We start from the raw sequence: 19,065 nt of genomic DNA, 5'->3' as shown, positions 1-19,065 counted from the left end.
TGCAAAAGCTTTGATTTTATATGCTTCACTTCCTACCATTATTCCTTTTATTTCCTCATCCTATCTTATATTTCTCACCAGTGTCTCTAAAACTAGAAGAAACAATAACAGTGACAGAGGACACTGTTGTCTTGTCCCCTTTGTTATTTTACATTTTTCAGTTATCACATTATTCACAATCAGCATGGCCTGTTAGTCTGAATAAATTGCCTCAATTCCTCTGCCAAATGCCTCCCCAAAGTTCATAATTTCTATTGTTTTTTTTCATAAATAACCATGAAACAACATCAGTGTCGCTTGTTTTTCATTCCTAACCTCCAGATACTCTGTGATATCATTATATTTCTTATATTGTCCTTCATCTGATGGCCTGGTAAAAACCCAGCCTGATCTTAATGAATTATGTCCTTTAACACGCCTTTCATATGATTTGCAAATAATCTTCAAAAACAAATCCGTTTATTGAGAGGACCATGCCTGTGCACAAAAATCAACACTACAATAGTTAAAAATATTAAAATTCATTACATACTATGCCAACAAAACCTTCTTCCCACAAAATAGAAAAAGAGGGGAAACGAGCAACGAGTTAAACAGACGATGAAGGGGTCTTTACATTGTCGTCCATAAATCTTTCCCTGGCTTTCATGGCCTTCATCACAAAAACCGCTACTACATGGGTAATGCGTGGGTCTGCATCAACTAACAAAAATTTTACTCTATCTTCAGGACTGGTTATAGAGTTGGGTATAATTTGCAGCAATGCGTCTCTAAAGCCCGAGTAAATGGGGCAATAGAGGAAGTAACGTGTAAGATCCTCTTTAATTTTCATAAGGCAAGGACATAAACGATGTTCTACTGGGGTTTTTGTGTATCTACCAATTTTCTCCTTATTTTCATTATCTGCTCGGTATACAGTTCTGTATGGTATCTTACAAATTGCCTCATGTCTTTCAGATTGTCTATCACTTTCCCCTCTATATTTAATTTATGCCCTGTTTTTTCCTTAACTGCCATGCCAATAATTTACCTGGCCTGTTGGCATATTCAATTTTTTTCTGCTTCATCCTTTTTATTTTCCACTCTGTTTCCTGGTTTACTATCATTGAACATTGTTTGTTTTATCGACTCCTTTCCAGGTTTTTAAAACCAACATTTTAAATCAATTCTTTCAGTACCCCCCCAATCTTTTTTCTGATAGGCTTATTGTTGTATGAAGAAACCTCTCATTACTGCTTTACTGGCATCCCAGACCATCTTTCTATCTGTTCCTTGATTTAAATTTAACTCAATGTAATCCCTCAGGGCTCCTTCTGCTTTTTGTAAAATATTTTGGTAATCTAAAATTCCTTCATTTAATCTCCATCTAAATGAGGTATTTTTTTTCTCCTCTTATTCAAGCAATACTGGATTGTGATCCCAAAGTGTTCTTGGTAATATCTCTACTTTCAGGGCATACAGTGGTACCTCGGGTTAAGTATTTAATTTGTTCCGGAGGTCTGTTCTTAACCTGAAACTGTTCTTAACCTGAAGCACCACTTTAGCTAATGGGGCCTCCTGCTGCCGCCGGAGCATGATTTCTGTTCTCATCCTGAAGCAAAGTTCTTAACCTGAAGCACTATTTCTGGGTTAGCGGAGTGTGTAACCTGAAGCAAATGTAACCTAAGGTACCACTGTATATAGTTCTCTAGAGATCCATACCAAGTCAATTCTCCTGCTAGACAGATGTGGTTCTGAGAACATAGGTGTTTAAATCTCCATGTCAATCAGATTAAAGTTTTCTACCATTTTGAAATGTTGTAGGTAGTCTCCCTTTCTTGAGTCATTTTTTAAATTGTCCTGTCCATCTCTAGGGATACTACCCCACTTGTGTCTCTGATTATTATCTTCTGATCCATATATTCAAATATTTTGTCTTCTAACGTTTTGTAAAATTCCAACTTTTTCTCATTTGGTGGATATATTCCAACTATTACTATTTTCTCACCTTGTGCTGTTATCTGTACTGCAATCATTCTTCCCTTCTCATCCTCAAATAATTGTTTCGGGTCAAATTTGGGTTTTATGTATAATACCACCCCTCTTCTTTGTTTTATCTAAATTTACAAAGTCAATCCAATTCTTTTATCAAGACTCCTGTCTCTCCTAGCTACATGTGTTTCTTGTAAGCAAATTAATATCTAAATTGTTTCTGTAACACGTTCTATCTTTTTTTTTCTTTTTACTTTGCTGTTCAGCCCATTTACATTCCATGTTAATATTTTTAAGTTCACCATTCTAATTTATTAATTTTTTATTATATCTAATTATGAGTCTTGTTCCTTTTCTTCTTCCTCATTTTCCCTCTTTATCCTCAGATATTCCTCCTCCCTCTCCCGCTGGCAAAGGCTTCGCACCTCCTGTTTTTTGTATTTTCTCCAAAATTTCTCCGCCTCGGCTGTGTTTCTGCAGCCAACCCAAATTTCACCAAGGAGTCATCTACCTATGACAATGGGGAACAGTCACCTCCCCTCCCCCAGCTAGTCTGATCAGCCTGCACTAGCTGTCCGGGAGTCCTATGCCTCAGCCAGATGCCCCCCAGCAGTCTGGGGGGAGGCTTTTTGTTATCCCTTTCCCACCTCACCAGAAGCCTGAACTCTTTTGCCAGTTTTTCAGTTATGAACACAAGCACTTCCCTTAGGGAATAGATATAGTGCAATGTTTTCTTGCAGATCTCACTTGCATCCTTTAAAAAACAAGGTGGCTGACAGGCCAGATCTATGGCTTTCCCTTACAGAGCCCCACAGAGTAGCACAGATTGCCTGCACTCAAGAGGGCTAAAGATTCCCCAACTCCTGCCTGTCTCCTCACAGCATTCCAGCTGCAACAGTTCTTCAAAAGGCACAGATACTCCCCCCAAAACACACTCTTGTCCAGGTGCAGAGTTGACTCTGTCTGAAAAGCATTTCCGAACTGTGGAGGATGCACACAGGTTCAAGAGGAAATACACTGTCCGTAATAGCATGGATGGGATTGGCACAAAAATGGGTATTACACCACCACTGTGATCTCTTTGTATTTCCCTTGCTCATGGACTGCACCACTTGAAGAGGCCAACTTTTAATTTCCTAACATTCTTCTGCAAGACCTCTAAATAATGAAAAAGTAAGCTTTGTAGACAAAAAACAAAATAAGGAATATCTTCAATAATGACTTCATTCCATTCAAACATCTGATATTAATAAACAACTCAATATTCAAGGCATTATTAAAATATTTAATTTGAAATTTGAAAGGAAAAAGGCAACTGTTTGTAGAATATATCCCTTTATTATTTCATGACTCACAAAAAGGTTTAAGACACAGATCATCTGATTTATTTTCTACATAATTTTCTCAGTTTTGGGGCATCCTTGCCTTGTGGCAGGCAGCCAACAAAGTTACCTTTTCGTATGTACAGCAATTGCTTATGAAAATTTTTATGCTGATCTATTTAAAGTAGAAAAATAACATCCAAAGGGAAAATGTTAGCCATGAAACGTACAAAGTTAGGCAACAGAAACACGATGGCTTTGCAGAAGCATCAGATGTCAGAGATCAGCTCAGGACAGTTTTTGTTAGAAAGGCACTTTTTTGTTTTTCTTGCATTAAAACTGTTTTTCATCATGCTTCCATAATGTCACAATAATTAAAACAATAGTTAAAAAGGCAATGTAAATAAAGAAGAGAGTGAGTTAAAAAGAGATAAATGCCAGGAATTAATGCAAATATTAAAAATAAATTTTTGGTCCTTTTATAAAATAGGCCACAGCGTTCAGGCAACAGTGATTCACTCCCTCCAATACTTATATTGGCCATTCCAGTGTGCAGATACATCTTGAGTTCATCAGTAGCTCCAAATATACATATACTTTTTGAAAGTTACCAGGGCTTCAGTTTGGCCATGCAGGTGTGTCCCAATACAATGGTTCTGGTAGCCAAGAAATCTATAATTCTGTATCCCTGTATCGAGCTGCTTGTCCATAGTATCCACGTTTAGAATTGTCCGCTAGCTGTCGTCGATAGTCCTCCTCTTCTGCATCACTGCCGTAACTTCCTTGCTTTTCTAGGTAAGGTCTACCTGCTGCTTTCTGCGGCTCTGGAGGTCTGGAACTAACATCAAAGCACATTATGTGAATTTAGATACAGCTGGTGCTCAGAAAGAGAGTGTCTCAAGCAGCTCTATAACCAGTTTAAAAGCAGTCTTATGACTACTTCCAAGGCTCTTTTCAAGCTTTATCCCCACCATATAAAATGCTGGCATGGTGCTCTTCCACATCGTTGTGCTTTGCACAAATAACAGTTCTGTTTAAAAGTTCCCTACTGCAAAAATTGGAACCTGACCAGCAGGTGCCTGCCAGGGCCCCATTTACCTTTTGGCACATGAGGAGGAAAATTAAGAGTCAATCCAACATCCCATTGTGACAAAAAAAGGCTAACTGTTTACATTATTTGTTTTGTATCAGCAGTCCATAAGCAGTCGTAAGTGGTTGACCATTCACTGCCATTTCACAGGACTCCTAAATCTACTCCTTGAGCTGAGCTGCTCTGTCCTGCCCAATGGAGCAGGCAGCCTTGCCCAGGACTGCTGCCACGGGGCAAACATGAATCCAGGCAGTTGCCCTGGACAACAGCTTGAAGCCATTACTACTTGCACAGGGAATAGCTTTCGGGTTGCAAACATTAAATCAGTGTTGACTAAGAAACAATTCAGCATTTCATATACCCCCACTCCTTTAGGTCTCTGCAAATATACAGCCCAATCCTATGCAGAAATAATGACCCACTGTGTTCAACAAAGCTTCCAGAGCAGTGTGCAAAGGACTGCCGTTGTGCATGTGTCAACTTGTACATTTCGGTTACTGTGAACAACAGTCAGTCCAGCCGTCCTCTTCTTTCTCTGTCATACTATCAGAATCTTTTTTCCTCTGGAGTTATCAGTATTAAAATTAGTTAAGGTAACATACTGTTGTGTTGTGTTACTTATTTATTTAGTCCTTCTGTGTGCATGACATTTTACAGTGTTACACAGTTGTGGTAGAGCTGATAAGCCACCCTCTTTATTTCAGCTTTGTTGCAGCTTCCCTACATGGGACTGGGACTGGGTTAATACCACACAACTGAATGAGTAGGAGAAGCCTCACCACTGCATGGTTCCCGTCAGTGCATCTGTGTCAAATGGCCTCCACCTTCCACCACCACCACTGTTCAGGTGAGCAGCAGTGACCCCAGTCTTGAGAGGGAGGCTCTGTGGCTCTGCTCTACCTCAAGCTCTGCTACTGGCCAAAGTCAACATTAATCAAAAGAGGGATGGCACGGTAATGGCAGTCGGGAGCTCTTTCGGCTAAAAGAGCCCCAGCGCTTTGAAGTAGGGGGAAGAGGGGGAAAAAAGATTTAAAAGCCTACAATCCCTGCAAGACTGTGTTAAACAACAATTGGGCTCCTTCATTTGGCAACAGACCTTCTGGGAGGAAACATTTAATCTCAATGGAAGAAGAAACATTTAATCTCCATTCCTACTGACTTTGTTACTTTGTATCCTGTGGCTGCCCTGAAACATTCTAAACTGGGGAAAAAGTGTCTTCTTTCTTCAGAACTGATTTTAAATGTCAAAAAACATTTAAGAATTTTCTCAGCCTGTTTTTAATCATGGCTTTGAGAATCTATTATTGGAACATCAATGGTTTAAATTCACTTCAGAAAAGGAGACAGGTTTTTCATGTATTGGAAAAACAGAATTTGGATGCAATTTGTTTATAGGAAACCCATATCATGAGATTACATAGAAAAATTTTAATAAATAAAAGACTTGGACAAGAATTCATTTCCTCGGACAAAGTGAAAAAAAGAGGAGTGGGTTTTTTATTTAAAAAAAACACCACTCCTCTTTTTTTCACTTTGTCCGAGGAAATGAATTCTTGTCCAAGTCTTTTATTTATTAAAATTTTTCTGGCCCGTACGGGCAGGGGTACCTTTACCTTTTTTATATAAAGGAAAAATGGAATCAAAAATTGATTTTTAAAGATGAGGAGGGAAGATACATAGCAGTGGAAATTATAGCATAAGGCGAAAAATATTTGTTACTAGGAATCTACACACCTAATGATGACAAAGCAGAATTCTTTAAGAACTTGGAAACAAGTATTTTGGAACACTTGGATTATAAATTATTTTTAATGGGAGACTTGAATGGAGTTGCATCTACTTTGATGGATAGGACTCAGAGACAAAAGAATTTGAATACTGGCAGATTACCTAAGACTTTTTTTTAATATAATGTGACAAATTTGATTTGTCAGACATATGGAGAGTTAGAAATCCAACTGAAAAAGACTTCACTTTTTTCTCAGATGCAAACCAATCATTTTTGAGAATCGATCCAGAGACTTGGTTTCTAAAGTATTGAAAATGGAAATTTCCCCTAAAACTTGCTCCGATCATAATGCAGTTTTTATGGACCTGAAAATGTTTGTAGAGGGTTCCTTCAGATGGAGAATGAATGATGATTTGTTGAGAAGTACTTCAATTGTGAATAAAGCCCAAAAACCCTAAAAGATTATTTTGAACTTAATATGAATCAGGGAACGGAAACTAGGGTTATTTGGGATGCCAGCAAAGCAGTGATGAGAGGATTTCTGAAACAGCAAAATTTCATCAGGAGAAAGTCACAGAATGAGAGAAAAGATAAAATTATGGAGCAATTGAAAGATAAAGAGAAGATGCTTAGAGGCAATAATTTCAGTGCAACTTGGCAAGACAACGGGACCTGATGGTCTATCAGCAAAATACTATAAGACATTGAAAGATTGGCTTATTCAACCACTGGTAGAAGTAACCAATTTAATTCTGTGAGGGGGCAAAGCACCTGAAACCTGGAAGGAAGCGTATATTACTCTGATTCCTAAACAGGGTCAAGATAGATCCAATCTTAAAAACCAATCTCCCTACTCAATGTGGATTATAATTTTTTTGCAAATATATTGGCTAACAGGCTAAAGAAGGTTTTATCTAAATATATCCACAAGGGCCAGGCAGGATTTCTGCCTGGAAGACATATGAAAGACAATATTAGGAATATTAGGAATACTGTTGCGGATATTTTGGAAAAATTAGAAGCAAGAAAGATTTGTAAAGCAATGTTAATGTTTATTGACGCAGAGAAGGCCTTTGACAATGTATCTTGGAGATTTATGCTATATAATTTTGAGAGTATGGGGGTTGGTCAAGATTTTTAAAATGGTATTAAAGCAATCTATCAAGAACAAAAAGCTAAAATTATTGTAAATAATGTGATCTCGGAGGAAATTAGAATTGAGAAGGGAACCAGGCAAGGGTGCCCACTTTCCCCTCTGCTGTTTATTTCAGTCCTAGAGGTCTTGCTAAGTATGATTAGAAAAGATGAACAAATCAAAGGTATTACAGTAGGATCCAAACAATATAAATTAAAAGCCTTTGCTGATGATCTAGTACTGACATTACAAGATCCAGACTCCAGTGCAGTAAAAGCACTGGAGTTGATACAATAATATGGGCAGGTAGCAGGATTCAAGTTAAATAAGAGCAAAACCAAAGTGTTAGAGAAAAATCTGGACCATGAGGAAAGAAAACTACTACAAGAAAAGACGGGCCTAGATTTTGTGAAAAAAGTTAAGTATCTGGGTGTGAATCTGTCTGGGAAAAATCTGAATTTATATAAAGATAACTATGAGAAACTATGGAATGAAGTTAATAGAGATTTAGAGATATGGTCAAATTTAAAATTGTCATTAATGGGCCGGATTTCAGTGGTTAAGATGAATGTATTGCCAAAGATGCTTTTTCTGTTTCAAGCCCTCCCAATTATTGACAATGTGAAATGTTTTAAAGAATGGCAGAAAGCTTTATCTAGATTTATCTACCGGCGGGGGGGGGGGGGGGGGACACACCCAGAATTAAATACAAACTACTTACAGACTCTAAGGAAAGAGGGGGATTCTCCCTGCCAGATCTAAAAAATTACTTTGAAGCAGCAGCTCTCTGCTGGATTAAAGAATGGATACAATTGGAAGATACTGATGTTTTAGACTTAGAGGGATTTGACAATGTATTTGGATGGCATGCATATTTATGGTATGATAAAGTAAGGGCCCATAATGCATTTAAAAATCATGTAATTAGGAATTCTATATAATGTATGGATAAAATATAAAGATCTCTTAGAAAGGAAGACACCCAGATGGCTTTCACCAATGGAGGCGAAGGCCCAGAAAAAGTTAAATATGGACATCAAGTGGTTGAGATACTCAGATTTGTTATTGGAGGATAAAGAAGGTTATAAACTAAAACCATTTGATCAAGTAAAAGATAATATAAATTGGTTACATTACCACCAGATTAATGAATTGTACAAAGTAGGCAAGAAAAATGGTTTTGCTTTGGAAAAATCTAAGTTGGAAATGGAGTTGTTGGATTCTAAAGTTAAAAATTTGTCTAAAATATATAATTTATTGTTGGAGTGGCATACAAAGGATGAACAAGTCAAATCAGTGATGATAGATTGGGCAATAGATGTGGGACATAATTTAATGTTTGAAGACTGGTAAAGATTGTGGAAGAAAGGGGTCAAGTTCACTGCATGTACAGTGTTAAAGGAAAATACAATGAAAATGGTGTACAGATGGTATTTGACTCCGGTAAAACTAGCGAAGATTTACCATAACAGTGATAATTTTTGTTGGAAATGTAAAGAAAAAGAGGGTACATTTTATCATACCCTTTTACCAAGGTGAAAGACCTCTGGGAAAAGATTTATAATGAATTGAAAAAAATGTTGAAATATACATTTACTAAGAAACCAGAGCCCTTTCTTCTTGGAATAACAAGTTTGGACTTGCCCAAGAAAGATGGGTTCGGTCAGTTAGAAGAGACCACAAGGGCCATCGAGTCCAACCCCCTGCCAAGCAGGAAACACCATCAGAGCACTCCTGACATATGGTTGTCAAGCTTCTGCTTAAAGACCTCCAAAGAAGGAAACTCCACCACACTCCTTGGCAGCAAATTCCACTGTCGAACAGCTCTTACTGTCAGGAAGTTCTTCCTAATGTTTAGGTGGAATCTTCTTTCTTGTAGTTTGGATCCATTGCTCCATGTCCGCTTCTCTGGAGCAGCAGAAAACAACCTTTCTCCCTCCTCTATGTGACATCCTTTTATATATTTGAACATGGCTATCATATCACCCCTTAACCTCCTCTTCTCCAGGCTAAACATGCCCAGCTCCCTTAGCCGTTCCTCATAAGGCATCGTTTCCAGGCCTTTGACCATTTGGGTTGCCCTCCTCTGGACACGTTCCAGTTTGTCAGTGTCCTTCTTGAACTGTGGTGCCCAGAACTGGACACAGTACTCCAGGTGAGGTCTGACCAGAGCAGAATACAGTGGCACTATTACTTCCCTTGATCTAGATGCTATACTCCTATTGATGCAGCCCAGAATTGCATTGGCTTTTTTAGCTGCCGCGTCACACTGTTGGCTCATGTCAAGTTTGTGGTCAACCAAGACTCCTAGATCCTTTTCACATGTACTGCTCTCAAGCCAGGTGTCACCCATCTTGTATTTGTGCCTCTCATTTTTTTGCCCAAGTGCAATACTTTACATTTCTCCCTGTTAAAATTCATCTTGTTTGTTTTGGCCCAGTTCTCTAATCTGTCAAGGTCGTTTTGAAGTGTGATCCTGTCCTCTGGGGTGTTAGCCACCCCTCCCAGTTTGGTGTCATCTGCAAATTTGATCAGCATGCTCTTGAGTCAATCATCCAAGTCGTTGATAAAGATGTTGAATAAGACCGGGCCCAAGACAGAACCCTGTGGCACCCCACTAGTCACTCTTCTCCAGGATGAAGAGGAACCATTGATGAGCACCCTTTGGGTTCGGTCAGTCAGCCAGTTACAAATCCACTGAGTGGTAGCATAGTCAAGACCACATTTTACCAGCTTCTTTACAAGAATATCATGGGGCACCTTGTCAAATGCCTTGCTGAAATCAAGGTAGGCTACATCCACTGCGTTCCCTTCATCTACCAGGCTTGTAATACCAGGCATGCTAAATTATTTTTGTATGCCACAACTGCTGCTCGAATTTTATTAGCTAAGAACTGGAAAGCACAAGAAGTATCAACAGTGGAAGATTAGCAGATGAAGATAATGGACTTTTCGGAGCTGGCTGACCTGACTGGAATAGTTCGCGATCAGAAGGAGGAGGAGTATCAGCAAGAATGGTCGAAATTTAAAACTATGTAGTTAAACATGTTAAGTTAACTTAATTGGAAATGTTTGCAAATACCAGATAGGCTTAGGAGTGAAATATGTAATGCAATGAAATAATATGTTTAATGCTAAATTGGAAAGAAAGAAAGAAAGATGTTAAGTGATTAAGTTAATTTTATAAGAATTTTGTTTTTGGAAAACCGTTAAAATGATATACACTGAAATTCAAGCAAGGGGATACATGGAAATTGCTTAACAATGTTAATAAGATTAATTTTAATAAGGTTAGGATTTTTGTTTGTTTGTTTATTTGTGTGTTTATAAATTTTGTGGAAAATCAATTAAAAAATTGAAGGAAAAAAAGAGTTTTGAGGAAGGATGTAGAGAAAGGGGTGGTGGCGACACCATGAACACGGGGGGAGTACTTCCATGTCTAGGGAACAGCAAAGGGGAATGGTGGAGCCAGTTAAGGAAGCAGAAGATCTTTGGTTGGCTAAGGGCAGGAGGTCACAGCCAAGAATATAAGAAGAAACAAGTTAAGATGGAGGAAGGGCTGTGGGCAGCTTTTAAAGTACGGGCAAGTGGCTGGTGATGGATGCAGACAGGATTCCATTCAGAACCACAATGAGCAATAGGAAAGAGCAATTCTGGCACTGAGCAGTCTGAAAAGGTAATAAACTTAGTTACTTGTAAATGTACCGTATTTTTCGCTCTATTGGACGCACCGCACCACAGGACGCACCTACTTTTTAGAGGGGGAAATCAAGGGAAAAAAATATTATTCCCCCCCCCCCCAGCCCCAAAGAGCAAAGAAGCCAAGACAGCGAGCGGGATCCATAGCCGCTCAACCTCTCCAGCCAGGAGCTAAACCTCTCCAGCGCAGCTAAAGAAGAAGTGATCCATCCCGCTCACTGCCTTGGCTTCCTCTTTAGCCTTAAGCAGCATCTTTAGCCTTGCGCAACGGGATGGATCGTGCCCGCTGTCCACCGGGGCTGGACTAGATGACCCCTGGGGTTCCCTTCCAACCCTGCAATTCTATGACCTTGGAAGGTGTTGGGGGTCTCCACCACTGGAGGCTTTTAAGCAGCGGTTGGGGGACCATCTGCCTGGCGTTCTTTAGCTGTGATTCCTACATTGTGAGGGGGCTGGGCTAGATGACCCTTGGGTGGCCCTCCCAACTCTATACAGTCCTACACGTCTTCGGCAGGAGATCCACAGCCACTTCACACAATGCCCACTCCCAATTTTCATTGGAGAGACATGTGGCTTCAGTGTCTAGGTAGGTACACCCCTACCTGCCACTCTCCCCCCACCTCACTTAAGCCGAGGGAATTCGTGCCCAGAGAAGCTCCCAGGTGAGGCAAGGGTTAAGATCTACCTCTGGTAAATGGTTTTCCCTTTTCTCTTCTTCTTCTGTGCTCTTTCCTTCTTTTGTGTTTTGTTTAATCTGTTTTTATTGTATACTAAAATAAAAGCTGCAAAGTTTCCTTTTTTATAATATCCCCCCCCCAAACTAAAACGTTAATCTAGATGATAACACTGATCCAGAGGAAAAGAAGGGGGTGGAGAAAGGACGAAAAAAGAAAAGAGGTAGAGATAAAGATATTTTTTAAAAGTTGGCTTCTTTAGCCTTGCGCAGTCTCCCGCGACTGGAGAGGCGCAAGGCTAAGGAGGAAGCCCGGGCAGCGAGGGGATGGATCGTGCTCGCTGCCGGGCTTCCTCTTTAGCCTTGCGTAGCCTCCCGCGGCTGCAGAGATTGCGCAAGGCTTTTCTAGAGGAGGGAGAAGGGACTGACTGACCGCGTCAGTCCCTTCTCCCTCCTGGGGAAAAGCCCGCAAGAGCCGCATGAAGCTTGTGTGTGGCTCCTGGGGGCTTTTCCTGCTTGCCTCCCCCCCTGCATTCGCTCCATAGGACGCACAGACTTTCCTCCTTTAAGACGGAAAAACTGCGTCCTATGGTGCAAAAAATACGGTATATCAGTTATTATTTTTGGCAGCAAGTAAATTTTGCCAGCTTGTAGACCTCTATCATAACTGAATCCCTAACCCAAAGACACAAAGCCAGTAATATTCACAAATAATTCCATTATTTTATTGTAATCCACTTTGGGATTAGTAATGATGAAGAACTGGCTTGAGATATATTGAACATATACCTGAACATGCAACATTTTACCTGGCAGCCTGGGTCCAGTCTGGTTTTTGTGTCTTGATTGGGACAGCATAAATGTCTGGGTGTCTCTGAGCTATTTCCACCTGTAAAAGGAGAGTGTATAATCAAAACATTTTGAAGTTTCCCTTAATGGGTGACTAAACCCAGTGTAACTGTGACATGATAACAAGTTCCATTTCCCCAATTTACAGATTGTCACAGTATTCAAAAAGCATACAAAGCAGCAGAGAATAAAGCTATTAGTACACTGCTACTAGTACTCAAAATCCTACTTGTTATTGGGAAAGATTAAAATATTTCTCTCTTTACCAATGAATCAGCCTAGCCTTCCCACAAGTGGCTGTGCTCTAGAGTTTGCCGCTGACAGAAGGAGAGGCCGTTTGCTCCAGTTCATCCTTCTCCTCAGCAATCTCCAGCTCCACTCTTCTGGAGAGTCCTTCAACCCCATAGCAGATAGCAGATAGTCAAGGGGAATCAGCCAAAATCACCTCTATTACTCTTTCTGCAAATGGAACTGTGGCTTGTAGCCAACTAACTTCTTCTCAGAGTAAATGAATGAAGATAGCCATTTCTATTAATTTCAACAGGTCTACTCTGTGATGTACTAGCATTGGGTACAATCCTCTGCTCACAGGATCTCTAGATCTAATCCACTGTTTTTATGATGTTTCAATAGTTTGAGTGGCAATAATTTCTAAAACAGACACAAATGCAAAAAATCAGTTTGTGGTTCACTTCATACCCTGGCATTTTGTGCTTCTTGTAGTTCTTGCATTCGTTGAAGTCTTGCTTTGTGGTCCATTTTCTCAAAAATTTTAACTTTCCCCAGCACAGATTTTGGTGTGCTCCCTGGTTCTTCTATCCCCTCCTCCGATTTCTCCTCCACTTCCGTTGATGGGACAGGTGGCTGAGAGGATTTCAATATGGGGCGCCCAAAAGTAGGTTTGATGGCTATTGGGGGAGGGGCCACTTTCATTGGTACTCCATAAGTTTCACTGCTAGCAGCATTAGGGCTGCCTGTTCTGGCTTCGTAATTCTTAGGGATATCATAGGGATCTTCTCTGTTTTGCAGTTTACCCTGAAAGCATAAGGCAACAGCCAGTACAGCATTAGTATTTACATAGAAGTAGCAGTTTTGGTCTGGAAATGATCAGCCATGAGAAACTGGTTAATATAGTTTGTAAAGCCTAAACTGGTTACTGATATTTTGAGCTAAGGAAAAACAGGTAGTTGAGGCACCACACTGGGAAAAAGTTTAGCTAAGATGAAAATGTGGAGCTGTGAATCAAGCAGGGAATGTTGAGAGGCCTTCTGAGGAAAATGCTCTTAGATACAGTAAGTAACCCTTATTAGCAAATGCAACACTCGACCCCAGTTAGTTGTTCTCTTCCTCTCCAATTACCTTTGGGGGTTCAGGCTTGAATGCTGGAGGTGGGCTGGGATCCCTCAGAACTTCCCTGCTACCAGCTCTTCTCATTTGAGTTCTTGGTTCTGGGCTGGATTTCCTTAAACTCTATGGACAAGTAATAGTAGCTCATTATGCATACAGTCACGCATTGACTTGTGGGAGGCATAGTTACAGTCTGCAACTGCTGGGAAAAGTGTTTTGTTTTCTGTTTTTTTCTTCCTTTAAATATAATTCACCAGCAGTACTGCTCTTGTACAGTACAGTCATTTTACCACAAGGTAATTTGAAGCAGGGACACCCCCCCCTTGTTAGAGCAATAAAACATCTTCCTTTCTACATAGGAGTGCACACAATAGACACCAACAACTCAAAATGCCACTGAATTTCCCACCCACATCACTTCAGTGAGCATGTGTTGTCAATGTTTTACCACCTAATGCCCTGAGAGAAAAACAGCAGTCTTCTTCTGGATCTCTCACCTCCTCTTGCTGCACGGGCTCGGAGGACCGACTAATGGAGGAAACTCTGGGCTCGTTGATTGGCTCATCAAGCTCGTTGTCTGTGTAAGCCCCGCCTTCTCCATCGGTGTCTTCCATGTCACTAACCAGTCGGCTGTCACAGCTCAGATAGTCAGCGCCCATCGCAGTTAAGTATGACATACGGTCTTCCAGGTCATCATCCATTCCTTCCAGCTGTAAAGGGATTTTGTGAAGAGGTTATGCTCTCCTTGTCACATCAGGGCTCACATTATGTAACACAGTAAGACACAGTATAAAGTAGTTTCAATAGATGGGACTACCATTAAAAGCAATGATAGCACTCTATTTTCACTACTAATAGCAACATGAGATACTGGAAGTTTTCATTAGGTTGCAATTCTCACTGGCAAAGTTTTTTGCCATTTCCCCCCAGTTAATAATAATAATAACAACAACAACAACAATAATAATTTTATTATTTATACCCTGCCCATCTGGCTGGGTTTCCCCAGCCACTCTGGACGGCTCCCAACAGAATATTAAAAACACGATGAAACATTGTGCAGAAGAGTCAATTGTGTAGAAGTGGGGGGGGGTGCCTGTACTCTGCCTGCAATCTTGGTTGCAGTCTCCTTCTGAATTCCTGTTGCTGGGAGGTACAGGAGGGGAGAGGGCTGCTCTTGTGCTCAGGCCCTGCTTATGAGCTTCCGATGGGCATCTGATTGGCCACTGTGAGAACAAGATTCTGGCCTTACCCAAAAGGGCTGCTACATTCTTATGACCACCTACCTTTCCTTCGGAGACCCACACGGCTTCGCCTTGTTGTTGCTGAATAGTATCTTTTAGGCTGCCATACCAACCATCATTGGCTGAATTTAGATCAATAGTAGCTGCAGATATTTTTTAAAATAAAAAATGGTTATATTTTCAAAGCATTAGTCTCATACACGACACTATATTACTTCAGTCATTTTCAAAACAATGGAAACACTCCATATAACACTCCATAGTGTTAATGTTCTCCACTGATTATATAGTTATTCCAGACTCCCGAAGAAATCATTAATAAGCTTTGCTGCTGTTGCTTTTAACTGATGAGAATGCCAAGACTATTTTTTATTTTCCTATCACCTCAAACCATTGCTTCTTATCCTGATTTCAGAAGGAACTGTTTTTTATAGCATCTTTAAAATATTTTGTAAACATGATTGTATATTCTGCTATCTACTGGAAAGATGGAGCAAGAGATTCTACCAGTTATGTATTTAATGTGGTGGGCTGTCAGGGAAGAGTTAGACGTTTCCAGTTTCTCAGAGGGAGAAAGCATTCCCCAAGGGGGGAGGGAGAGCAGTGAATCTAATAGAAGAGAACAGGAGGAACAAGAGGGAGGGACCGGCTGTTCCCAGGAAAGGCCAGGGTTCAGGAGGGGAGATACAGGCCAGCTCTAGCCAGGAGGGTAGGAAAAAGGGCGGGAAAGCGAAGGGAAGGGCGCCTTCGCCATTTTGAGGGTGGCTGGTCACGGAGAAGCAGAGCTCAGAAGGGATCTGAAAGAAGTGACTCTGAGGAATGATATTTAAGAACCGTTTATAAGATTGTTTTGTTAATACGCAATAAAACGTTTTATAAAAGAACAAGAAGCGTTTGTGTGGTGATCTGAAGAGGACAACGACCAGGCCTGACAGAACACCTTCTGCTCTGCGCCTCTTCACTATAAGTAAGAAGGAGAAGCCAAAATGGAGGGAGCTGAGGCGCCAGTTGGGCAAGGAGAAACCCCAGCGCTCCAGCTAACATTACAGGACTTATGGCAACAGAACTTACAGTTAAAAAGTCAAGTCGACGTACTATCAGCAGCACTGGGAGAACATAGAACCATGCTGCAAGCGACGTGTGGAGATAGAGTGAGTAAAACATTTACTATACGTCCACGTAGCTTCAAGGGGGAAAGCTCGGAATACATGGCTTTCAAGACAGAAATTTCTTTCATAATTGAGATAAAGGATGAAGAATTTCAATCTGAGCAAGAGAAGGTTGCTTATGTGATTAATTTCAGGGAAGGGAGGGCTAAGGACTGTGTTATACCCCTAATATCTCGGAGGGATGCCGCCCTAGGAAATCTACAAATTTTTCTGCAGTATCTAGACGCGATTTTCTTAGACCCTGTGCATGAAATAACCACAGCTAGGCAGCTGCTGAGAATGAGACAAGGAAAAGACACTGTGGGAGTTTATTGGTCCAACTTTAGTTTGCTGGTGCAGAAATTAAAATGGGATCTGAATTCCCCAACAGGTGCAGCCCTTTTTAGGGAAGGACTGAATAATGAGATTTTAGACCAATTGGCCCAAATGCCAGAACCTAGTTCCTTGGACTCTCTGGTCCGAACGTGCCTGCAATTGAGCCTACGCGTGGAACGGAGGGCTAGTGAAAAGAAGGAACAATGGAGACCACGGTGGCGGGAAAACAATATTATCGAAAGTACAGAGAGCAGAGCGGGCAACGTGCCAGGACAAGAGCGGCCAGAGCCCATGGAATTGGGGGCAGCCAGACCCCTCCCAGTTACTACCTCTTCCATGGTAAGAGGAAATGCAGGGAGAGGAAGAGACACGAGGCGTTGCTTTGTCTGTGGAAAACCAGGGCATCTAGCACGACAATGTCGCAATCGTAAAGGATGGGAGTCTCTATCTGGAGCAGACATGGGAGAAGACAATTGCCCGAAGGAACTGCATCAGGGAAACGAATGTCCCCAGCTGGAAATGGGAGCTTGCAGCCGGGTGGAGGAGCAATAGAAGGCTCTCACGCTGAACCACCTATTCCAGGACTAACAGTGAAGGTGCAACTACAACTACCCAATGGACACAGGGTCCAGGTAGAGGCGCTGTTAGACTCAGGAGCGTCAGCAGATTTCATAGACCAGAAATTGGTACAGGAACACAAAATCGCTTTGTTACCTTTGAATTTCCCACTAAGAGTGAAAACAATCGACGGCAGACCGCTACTTTCAGGAGAAGTGACTTACGAGACTCCACCAATGAGAATGGATATGGGTAATCACTCAGAGACCAGGGCATTTCATGTGACCAAACTAGCTGGGCGCCCGATGGTGCTGGGCATGAGTTGGCTCAATCGTCATAATCCGGTGATTGCCTGCCATCAAAGGTCTTTGGTTTTTGGTTCGATCTATTGTATGACACATTGTTTGGGGCAAAAGGGAAAAATCTCAGTGGAAGTAATGGGAACAGAGGTAGAAGGGAAGTTGCTGGGGAATGAAAGTGAGATTCCATCATAATATATTGCTTATCGGGATGTTTTTTGTGAAAAAGAAGTGGATAAACTTCCACCACATAGGCCCTATGATTGTAAGATAGATCTAGTCCCTGGGGCACAGTTCCAACCAAGCAAGATATATGCCATGTCGGAAGTAGAATCTGCAGCATTGAGGGAGTTCCTGCAAAAGAATTTGCAGAGAGGTTTTATTAGAGAGTCCACGGCCTCGGGGGGTGCTCCCGTCTTTTTTGTCAAAAAGAAAGGAGAGGAAGGGGCACCGAGATTAGTATGTGACTTCAGAATCCTTAACAGCCAAATGAAGCCTCGCGTGTGCCCACTGCCACGTATAGATGACCTCTTAGAGAGAGTAAGGTCAGCCAAAGTCTTTACCAAGCTTGATCTACGAGGAGCATATAATCTGATAAGGGTCAGAGAAGGGGATGAGTGGAAAACCAGTTTTTGTACTAAGTATGGTGCATTTGAATTCTTGGTAATGCCTTTTGGCTTGCAAAATGGCTCAGGGGTATTTCAAACCTTCATCAATCACGTCTTGGCACGTATACTGGATCAGTTCTGTGTCTCTTATTTAGATGACCTCTTAATATATAGTGAAAGTATGGAAGAACATGTAAAACATGTCACACAGGTGTTAGAGAGATTGAGGACCAACAGGTTATATGTGAAGTTAGAAAAGTGTAAGTTCCACACACAAAATGTGGAGTTCCTGAGATATTGCATTTCCCACAAAGGGGTATACATGGACACCAGTAAAGTTCAGGCAGTGGTGGAATGGGAGGCACCTAAAACTAAGAAAGATCTACAGAGGTTTTTAGGATTTGCTAATTTCTATCGTAAATTCATAGGTAATTACTCCAAAATCACAACACCACTGACTGATTGTCTAAGAGGCAAGGGGACATTCAGATGGTCTGAGGAAGCACAGAAGGCCTTTGACAAATTAAAGGCGGTGTTTGCTTCAGAAAAATATCTTATGCACCTAGATCCAAGTAAACGTATGAAGGTAGAAACTGACGCCTCTGATAGGGCTATTGGGGCCATTCTGCTGCAACAGGACAAGGAAGGGGACTGGAGACCCTGTGCCTTCTACTCTAGAAAATTAAATCAATCAGAACAAAACTACACCATATTTGATAAGGAACTTTTAGCTGTGCATGCTGCCTTTAAAGTGTGGAGACATTTTTTGGAAGGGGCGTCACATCAGGTGGTGGTACAAACAGATCATAAGAATTTAGTGTATTGGAGAACTGCTAGACAGCTAAACCAAAGGCAAATTAGGTGGGCGGAGTTTTTTGCTGGGTTTAATTTTAGGATTGAGTACATACCTGGGCATCAAAACGTTCGTGCAGACGCGCTACCGCGCAAACCTGAGTATATGGAAGGAGAAGCACCTCCCAAGTTGCGAGAAATGCTGAGATCGGATCAGTGGGGGGGGGGTGCAGCCGTAGTAGTGGACGGCAGGGAATTCCAGCGA

The 19,065-nt window shown here is 41.3% G+C and overlaps 1 protein-coding gene across 4 annotated transcripts in view; it reads right to left on the bottom strand.

Moving 5' to 3' along the window:
- Positions 1-3,289: 3,289 nt before the first annotated feature.
- The window catches only part of TJP2 (tight junction protein 2), a 92,879-nt gene continuing 77,103 nt past the window's right edge, over positions 3,290-19,065 (bottom strand). For all 4 annotated transcript variants that reach the window (XM_083701918.1, XM_083701919.1, XM_083701917.1 and 1 more), the window contains 6 exons: positions 15,102-15,202; positions 14,313-14,525; positions 13,828-13,938; positions 13,168-13,503; positions 12,429-12,508; positions 3,290-4,131 (listed from right to left, as the gene is read on the bottom strand). In XM_083701918.1, coding sequence (XP_083558044.1) covers positions 3,966-4,131; positions 12,429-12,508; positions 13,168-13,503; positions 13,828-13,938; positions 14,313-14,525; positions 15,102-15,202 — 1,007 coding nt within the window. In that variant the 3' untranslated portion in view covers positions 3,290-3,965. The remainder of the gene's footprint in view (positions 4,132-12,428; positions 12,509-13,167; positions 13,504-13,827; positions 13,939-14,312; positions 14,526-15,101; positions 15,203-19,065) is intronic.

This window comes from Podarcis gaigeae, assembly GCF_964106915.1.
Source record: "Podarcis gaigeae genome assembly, chromosome: 11".
Lineage (NCBI taxonomy): Eukaryota > Metazoa > Chordata > Lepidosauria > Squamata > Lacertidae > Podarcis > Podarcis gaigeae.
Note: the sequence above shows the minus strand (reverse complement) of the source record. Positions and strands in the feature narration are given on the sequence as shown.